The 9,609-nt window shown below is 41.0% G+C and overlaps 1 protein-coding gene across 1 annotated transcript; it reads right to left on the reverse strand.

Annotated features, from left to right (window-relative positions):
• Positions 1-1,757: 1,757 nt before the first annotated feature.
• On the reverse strand, positions 1,758-2,664 carry atoh7 (atonal bHLH transcription factor 7). Its single transcript, XM_086180668.1, has one exon. The coding sequence runs from the start codon at positions 2,506-2,508 to the stop codon at positions 2,077-2,079; it is 432 nt and encodes a 143-aa protein (XP_086036794.1). The 5' UTR covers positions 2,509-2,664; the 3' UTR covers positions 1,758-2,076.
• Between the last annotated feature and the right edge of the window lie 6,945 nt (positions 2,665-9,609).

Here is a 9,609-nt window from a genome sequence, read left to right on the forward strand (position 1 = left end):
CTGTCATGCTGAGCACATTGTTGTCATCATTGATTATCAACTCTGGCAATAATGTTGCGGAAATCAATTAATTGCACGTCGATGCGATTTTTCTGGGGCCAACTGTTTGCCGCTTGTGACTGAATTAATGAAGAGCGTAATTGCAGTGTCACTGACACGCACTTTTGACTCTGCCTTCTATTCATTTTTGACATGCCAACTGTCATTATTAGGAATGCAAGCGTTCAACACAGCATATGAATCAGGGGGACCATCTGTATCGGTGCTTGGCCCCTCATCTATAGGCCGGGCCAACATGACCCTTGCAGCGTGTTTAAATCATGCCCTTTGCTAATATTGATGAATAATTTAAACATTTTAATGCTTTAGCTGAATTTTAATTTCCTTTCTGTCATTTTCTAACTCTCTTTGTGTTTAAGTTTTAGTTTATCCATTCTGAAGCAACCGCTGATCTAGAACCAGCATAATTCCACATGTTACCGCCCTATGAAACATTAGTATCAGTTGGGCTGTACAGTTCAAGCCCTGCTGCTGGTTATGCCTTCTATTTGTATTTGGGTCCAGCTCTGGACGCTCATGCTTCAGCGGCTCTGAACTAAGCGATTACACACAGCCATTAGCACACAATGGAGTTTAATTTCGGCTCCCCCGCTGCAGCCGTAGCAGGATCTTGCTCACAGGCTTCCTTAATCTGCTGCGGCTTGTGCCACCATTCAAACTTTTCAAATCTGTAACAATCAGTTTTCAGTAGCTAATGATTGCCAGTTAAATGTGTAGCTGTGGGGCTCCAACAATTAACGGCTGTGCGTGGCATTCCCTGTTCAGCTCTTTTTTTACTTTGTTGTGGCAAAATTTAATCACGTTTTAAAGCAAAAAGGGTAACAAGGTCGTACTTGATGGGAGTTTAGTTCCTATTGTCCACTGGAAAAGTGTCAATTTTTTTCACCCCACTGACGTAACAGTGTCTTATCTTGACACACAGAAGCTCTGGACAAAAGGAGGATTTATACTCCAGGCTGGAGAGCAGGGTCTGTTCTTTACTGCGAGCGTGACACACACGCATGCACGCACAAATGAACAAACTCACGCTCGCACACACGCACGCACGCATGGACGCATGGATGCATGGACAAACTTATGAATGCACAAACGCATGCATGCAAACATGCATGCTGAAATGCACGCAAATAACAAAGGATGTGCTGTAAATAACTTGTCCTCCCTTATAATTTTACAAAATTAGGTTAGGTTTAAATTACAATGAATGGGAAAATATTTTAAATCAAATTCATATTGTTATTTCTATTTTTATTCATTGTCAGTCAAAATGAATATGATTATCTTGTGTTCTAAAATGTTTGCAAATGTAAACTTCTAAGTTCATGTACATGTTGCAAACTTGAATCTTATCGGGATGCAAAACATATATTTTTGTCACATTTCTGAGTGTATTTACTGTCCTTGGTGTCAAAACCATGTAAAATGACTAAGTTAGGCAGGTACAGTACAGTGGTTGTACACAAGTTGAATCACCTGTCTTAGTCTTTGTACAGAAGACAATGAAGAACAAACAAAATGTTTTTCATACAAAATATTTTTTTATTTTCAATCACAAACTATAATTCAACAAAATAGATCTGCATGTGAAAATAACATCTTACAAGTCCATTTTTCCAACTCATGCACTTGCACATAGTACCTGATTGACTTGAACTATACAACTAATACCACAATGATTTTCTCAGAATCCACTGAAAATTGCACAATATTTTAGGGCCATATCAAAACAAGCACTACAAATATGCTGTATCCTGGGTAGCATCTAACGGTCATCATAGTGACACTACACATCTGTCAGGACTACACTTTGAACACAAAGCTGCTCCACATTGCTGGGTGTCCTAGCAAACATAAAGACAAGACTTGCAAAGAAGCCTTACTGATTGTCAAACAAAGGTTACACGTCAGGGAAAGAAAATAATGCAATACAAATGTATTTACTGTCTCCTGGAATGGAGGAAAAATATTCACATTGCCACTTACAACATGACAGTATGACTGATTATCTGCAGTATTTCATACATGGACCTGCTGGCCATCAAACTGGTAGGAGAAGGAGGAGTGGATGAACTCCTGTCCAGTGGGAGAGTCGTACCTCATCAGGCACTGGTAGTTCTCAGGCTGTACACAGTCAATCTGCAGGTCCAGCCACTGCCGGTGAGGAGTGGCGTGTCTCCTGGCGTCCGTCAGGATCCGGCTGAGGGCCATGATGTAGCTGAGAGCCATCTGCAGGGTTTCATACTTGGACAGTTTCTTGTCCTGGCCCCACTGGGGGACCACTTTACGTAAGCGATCGAAGGCTGTGTTCAAACCTTGCATCCTCTTCCTCTCCCTGGCATTTGCAGCCATCCGTCGCCGTGTGGCTGACTCGTATTTTTCTGGGCTCTTAGAGTCCAGCTCTGAGGACTCAGATCCAGAGTCAGTGCAGCTGGGGCGACGGGACTTCATGATTTTTGATGAAAGAATTTAAAGGTCCTGAGATCGCAAAGGGTCAGATGTGAGTCAAGAGTTTTTCCCAGGATTCCTCAGTGGTCTCCTCAGTCTTACAGCGTGTTTGTTCTTTGTGTCGATGGTTGTAACTCCAGATATTCACAGCCTGGAGAGTCCAAGGTGTCTCTGGTCCAGGAGACAGTGAGGGGGCAGCTTTTATAAGGCAGGGCAGATGAACAGGTGGCAGCAGGTGGAGTCCCTGCCCTCTCGCCCCCATCTTCAATATTGCTTATGGAGAAACACACCCATGAAGACTCCTAAACACACACACACACACACACACACACACACACACACACACACAAACAAAACCTTAATGAAATTCCAATTATGGTGGGCTGGGCTATCTGGCCGTGGCTTCACACAGAGCCATGTGTCACAAACACCAAAGGTCTACCATCTGGTAGAAAACTCAGCACAGCTGATGGTGCAGGCAAACTTCTAGAAAGCTCTGAGTGTGGACATAAACCAGGTTAGCCCATCAGTTCATAAGGAAAATCCCATTAAAATCCACTTGCAAACTTTTTTGGATTAAACAGATTCCGTACAAATGATGTGATGTTAACACTGAGTAGAGAGTCTGAGTAAAAAAATATAAAACCAACTGCATCACAAATGTTCCCAAAATATTGATAGAAAAGGCTGTGTCATTTTCTTTTCTTTTTTTTTTAAATGCAATTGTGTTTAATAGGCTATTATCTGTTTCTATAAAGCAATCATTACAAAACACTTCACAAAATGTCTTCCTTCGTCAGTATTTTCCACTTCTACTTTCAAAACATACAATTTTGAAGGTGGAAAATGACATAATTGAGCCCTTATAATTTCAAAATAAAGATGTAAGGTGACAAATAAATACGATATCAGAATTTAATATCAACTAGGAATTAAATAGGAAAGTGCTCATATATATAGGCATTATGTGATATCAAAATACAAAGTGTCCTTTCACTTCTCATGTATCTGGTCTCCATGTGCTAATAACTTTAATCTGAGATTAGCCCCGGGCAACACAAGTGTAACCTGAAGGATTTTAACAGCGTAGCAGGGGATTAAGCCTCTCAAACAATACGGGCCAAGATGGTGCACAGATCCCCCTGATTCAAACAATCACGGAGCACTTTTTAAGATGAGTATTTAACGAGAGGACAAATGTCTTCAACTTCACGTCTTCTGTCATGGTGTTCATCAGCGCTGACGTCCTGAGGGGTCACAGTGTGTGGGGTCCATTAATGCTCCTATGCAGCGGGGAGCGCATGAGAAATAAATAATTGATCTGTTTATTGGTCCGAGAAAAGGAGACAGACGGAATAATTTGTCTGTCTGTCCTTCCCATCTGCCAACATGGAATTCTGTAATTCAGGAGGATGGATCCGAGGGGGTTCCCCTGACACACGCACACACACACACACACACACACACACACACACACACACACACACGCGCACACACAAGTTCATATTAAACTCAGTCTCAAACAAACGAAGCTGAGCCCTACACACATTAACAGTGGTGATTTCAATGTGATGTATTTTACAATGTAATATTGGACCCTAAAAAGACATTTAGGAAACTTTTATACTAAAAAAAATTGGCTACAACAGCTTGACGTGGAGTCACTGTGGCTGTACACAGAATCAAGTTTACGTTACAACCCAAAGTGCTATTATTTCTTCAAGCATTTCCCTTTTTCTTTACAATTATATTTTTGTTCCAAACTTCTCTACAAGTGTTCAACCACCCTATTAAATCCCTCGCATCACTGGTTAACAAGGTACCCATGTTTCTCTACGTATATCCTTTGATATCCAGTACATTTAATGAATTATCATTAAGAACCATTAGTTTTACATCAGTATATTTTCTAATAAAATGTGTTATTCCAGTGAGGCATTTCCACTGTGGGAGGGTTTGTTTCAACACCTCAGTTTACTGCCAATAAATATTAGTGATCACAGAATTAAAAAATTATTAGCAACCCTGCCACAAGGCCCGTTTCTATCAAAATGATACAAACGGCGTGCGTCTTTGCTGCAGACTTGTCTGATGTCAGTCAGTTACACTGATGCGTCTCCGGATCGATCAGCAACATCGTAGACTTGCAGGATTTAACTGCAATGTTGTTATTTAATGTCGTCCTCCATGAAAAAAATAGTGAGTTATCATTTAAAGGTGATGAGTTAAAATGTTGGTATGCATTCGAACCCCTGAAAATAACCTTTGCTGTGGTACCACTTGGACTTCCTCCACTGTGTTTTTGCTGCCGTCCTTTGTGTGGCCGGACGTGTAACTCTCGTCAGTGTATTGACCAGCTCAAAGCTTGGGTGTAGAGGCAGGTTATGAATGATTAATCACTGTCGGAGGCCGAGAATAATGCCCGTCTCTGGTATTGGGTCATGGACACAAGCTGATGCTGTCTGGTCATTTTGGGATGGACTGGTTAGCTGTGCAATTAGGCATATAATCCCATCTACCAGTTGGTTCATTGATTACAGATTGATGTAGTTTGCCAGCTGCTGCTTGTCTTGTCCGAGGGCTTCGTCTCAGACATTGCCCGGCCCTTCCGTGTCTTCCACCCATCTTTCCCCCCCGACCCTTCACATGATTGGCTTGTTTGAGCCATGCCCTGTTGTCAAAAGCCATATGTCACAACCGAGAAGTGACCCGTCTGCTGTGACAGAAACACGTCCTGTATTAAATCCAGATCTCCTTATGGACAAATGGAGATTAGGCCACACAGCGTATGTTTCTGTCCTGGAGAAAGTGGCTGCTTTGACTTGATGAATGTCACGATCATCCCAGGATGACTCCACACTGTGACCCAACTCCTGCTCTGAAGGAAAGCAGGACAAGCGCACTCATATTCTTCCTTCATCTTCATCTTGTTCCTGGTTTTGGACACTAAAATACTGTCGCCAAACATCAAGACAACAACCAGGACTTTCGACTAAGGTGTCTAATAAAAACAAAGATACAACAAATAAAACCCAAGTTCCCAATCATTGAATGATAACATGACTAATAATAAATGTAAAAATCTCATATGAAGTTATTTCTAGCATTGAGAAACACACGCAACCAACAGTAAGATAACAGCTCAGCCTGGCAGCTGGTCCAATGAGGCTCAGAGTGTAATTGGGTCACAAAAGGTGAATGTAATTTTATGCCTATTTGAACCCTCCTCCCCTCTAATAGGACTAATTAGCCATGCTTAATTAGTGTGAATGCTATATCACATTTAAGAGATCCTAAAGTTGATTACGTGGATGTCTTTCATACATTTTTGACAACTTTCAACTCCTTTGTACTTACAGCTAAAGACGCTATTGGAATATTGACCAGTTCAGCTCGTTTGTCTCTCTTTTGTTCTTTTCAAACTTGTTCTGATTTTTCGTTTAGCTTTGAGAAAGTCCTAAAATCCTTCAAAACCTTCCCCCCAAACCATGTAACGTCTGCAAACTTTCAGCTACTTATCAGTTCAGCTTTAAAAAATCGCAAGACTTAGAGCTATGAAAATGATTCGTCATCCAAACACGATTGGATGACGTATCCATCTATGGTTGTGCGTATGGGTAAACAATATATCCAAAATTTTTCATAGCTTTTGTGATTTTATCTTGCTGGAAATACATTTATATTGGTATTTTGTGGACAGGTTTGTATCTTCAGGGATTTCCTGTCTCTCTGGTACAGGGGTACTAAACTGACTCCACACAGAAAGATCCCGTGCCCGAGCCGTAGCTCGAACCCGGAACCTTCTAGCTGTGAGGGGACAGTGCTGACCACTGCACCACCGTGCCGCCCCTGAGGATGAGATATTAGCTCGTTATCATGAGCTAACATCTCAGACAACAAGTACTGAGGGTTTATGTCAATTCAGTATTTTTTTCTAAATTGTTGCATTTTCCGATAAAAACACACACACACACTCACGCAAACAAACCCACAAGCATGAATCAGAAACTTAAGCTTTTATTTATCTTTACTTTTTACTTGTGCAGCCCATGTGATTCGTTTCATTCATAAGGTTTTCCACCAAAAAAAAAAAAAGAGCAGATGAAAACTATCCTTATGCTGGCCCCACCTCAGGTCCCCCCTTACTATCAATTTTAATCTGAGATTAGCCCCGGGCAACACAAGTGTAACCTGAGGGATTTTAACAGCGTAGCAGGGGATTAAGCCTCTCTAACAATACGGGCTAAGATGGTGCTCAGATCCCCCTGATTCAAACAATCACAGAGCAGTTTTTAAGATGAGTATTTAACGAGAGGACAAATGTCTTCAACTTCACGTCTTCTGTCATGGTGTTCATCAGCGCTGACGTCCTGAGGGGTCACAGAGTGTGGGGTCCATTAATGCTCCTATGCAGCGGAGAGCGCGTGAGAAATCAAAGCAGAACTTTCCTCTTTGCAACGTGGAGTTCTGTAATTCATGGGGGACGGATCTGCCTCGGTTCCTCTGACACATACACGCTGCATGTTATGTCCTCATGCAGGCTCTGCCCGAGGTTCTCCCCTTATAACAGTCACCTACGCCAGCCAAATTCCCGTGTGGGAGGTCTACAGCCCCCCATGTCGAAGCTCCTCTCCTCAGCTCCAGGTCTCCTACACCAGGTACTCGTGCTCTCTCTTTCTGTCTTCACCGTAGAGCCTCCTCCCATCTTCAGGTCGACCACAGTAGCCATGTCCATCAGTTAAAGAGACACGCCCCCTATTACATAGAGGCGAGCATGCTTGTTGAGCTCCTGCTCCCCCAGTTTGTGAACACACTCCCTCTCCTCTCACTCTGTTGCAAAAAATAGAGAAAACAAACCTGTGACCTCTGACCTGAGGGTGATGACACACCATGCTCCCTCGATTATTTGTACTTGTAGGGTGTGTGTGTATGTGTGTGTGTTCATACAACACATCAGGTTGGCTTGACAGCGTCTCTATCTGGTCTTGAATTCATAGTCGGGTGAGTCACTTTACAGAAAGTAATATTTGAGCGGAGCGATTCTTTACTGTCTGATTTATTTACTGTGCGATTCCTCGCAAGCCAAAACCTGTCATTGGAGAAGTCCTGATACCTCGACATGATGAGTTCTATCAACAACGGACATCCTCATCTCAGCGTGAGCATTGGCGCACGTCACCTCTGAGACCTTCCATTAGCCTTGAACCTGGTGTCAGTCTAATCTGATCAGCTTCATGAGAGCAAGCTCACGGTCGAGCGGAAGTTTAGACTTCATCCCACTTTAATGCCACAGTTTCAAAAGCTCCATGCAATGAAATGCTTCAAATTTGCACGCTGGTATGTAAAGGAAGTAGCACGCAGATTTACAGTATAACCAACAGCTCCAGAGAAGCAAGCGTGACACGTTTGAATAAATATAACTTTATTCTGAAGACAAAACTATTTTACAATGTGCAACTTCACATCAGTTGAATATGAGCTTTCAAGCCAACTTGATTTAATCTTAATAGAGAACACAAACTTTTGGGGAAATAAACTTCTTGTCCATCATTTTAACTGCCACCTTCACAAAAAAAGACATCGAATACTTTAAGTTCGTTTTATTAAGTATACTCTGGTGAAGTTCAGGTATATTTCTTAAGTATATTTTATGAAGCAAATACACCAACATCAAATCACCTGCACAATATTTGTAACTTTTTTCTTAACTTTTTTTTTTTTTTTCCATTTCGGTACTTCTTGGCACTTGCATATATACTTTTAAGTAAACACTTCATGTAATAGTAATAAACTTTGAGTACACTAGTTTGCAGTATCATTTTATACTGTAAGTATATTGTGAACTACACAATTAGTGAACTTGTAGGTAGTAAGTATATACTTAGTCCACCTTTTAATTTAATAAAGTATTATATAGTATACCACCAAGTGCAGTTGTAGGCATACTTTTAATTTATTAGTTATATACTCCTAACAACCTTTAAGTTTTTATTACTATGTGTGTGTGTGTGTGAGTGTGTGTGTGTGCGTGAGTGAGAGAGAGAGAGAGAGATTTTTTAATATTGCAAGTACTCTTAACTTTTCTTTGTGAACCATATTAGAAGTTATGTATTCATACATAACTACTGCATTTACAAGTACACTAGTCAGTTTCTTTTTATGTCTGATCGCTCTAACCAGACTAAACATATAAAAATTCACTAGGTGACTCATATTTAAGAACCTATTTTTTTTCCTTTAAAAAAATAACACTGTTCCACCTTAAAGCTAAGTTGTTACTTAAAACTTGAGCATGTAAGTTTAGGAAACACAATCATTTAACAGGCTACCATATCAAAAGTGTCAGTACAACCACAGTGGAAGCCAAGAATACTTACATTTTTGTTTAAGAATACTTCGCTTCATTGAATGTTTCGCAGTGGGCCAGTACAGAAAATGGTCTCAAATACACTTTCCCTCAAAACACTCTTTCCTTGTATTAACAGATCTAGAGTTTTGTTTAACATTCACAGGGGGGGGGGGGGGGACGGTTTTAAGTCACGAGATGTTATTTCATCAACTACATCCTCACTACCAGGAGACACTGCAGCTAAGCTAACTGGCAGAGGGGCATCTGAAGGAGGTCTGGAGCCCCCTAATGCTCACAGAGGGGGAGGAACGGTATCCATCCTCTCTTCTGGCTCTAAAAATGATGAACAATTACAGTATTTCACAAAAAGTTGGTGTGTTCCTTTAAAGGTCACTATTAACCTCTACGAGATACATTTGCCTTGTTGGTGTCATTCGCTAACAGTCAACAAAGCTAACAGTCGAATACCATCTGTTGACATTTTCAAGAGTTTTTAGTCTGATCAGACTCGGACAGATGCATCGGTAGCTGTGGATGCTGCTGAGGAGAACAAAGATGAACAAATTCACCTGAAAGCAAAAAAAAAAAAAAAAAAATATATATATATATATATATAAAGAAAGTGTTACAGTGTTTCTGCTACAAAAACCCAACAAGAATCTTAACAAAACCCTGTGTGGGTAGAGTTCCTTTCACTGCATCTTCATCAGTCATGCACATGAAAAACATGGAGCAAAAACGTGAACCTGTAATGG

The sequence above is a fragment of the Aulostomus chinensis genome, chromosome 16, assembly GCF_037954235.1.
Source record: "Aulostomus chinensis isolate RoL2024-O1b breed Wild chromosome 16, RoL_Achi_v1.0, whole genome shotgun sequence".
In the NCBI taxonomy this organism is placed as follows: Eukaryota; Metazoa; Chordata; class Actinopteri; order Syngnathiformes; family Aulostomidae; genus Aulostomus; species Aulostomus chinensis.

Coding starts and splice junctions, on each gene's coding strand:
- atoh7 (XM_086180668.1), bottom strand. CDS start 2,508: ATGAAGTCCCGTCGCCCCAGCTGCACTGACTCTGGATCTGAGTCCTCA.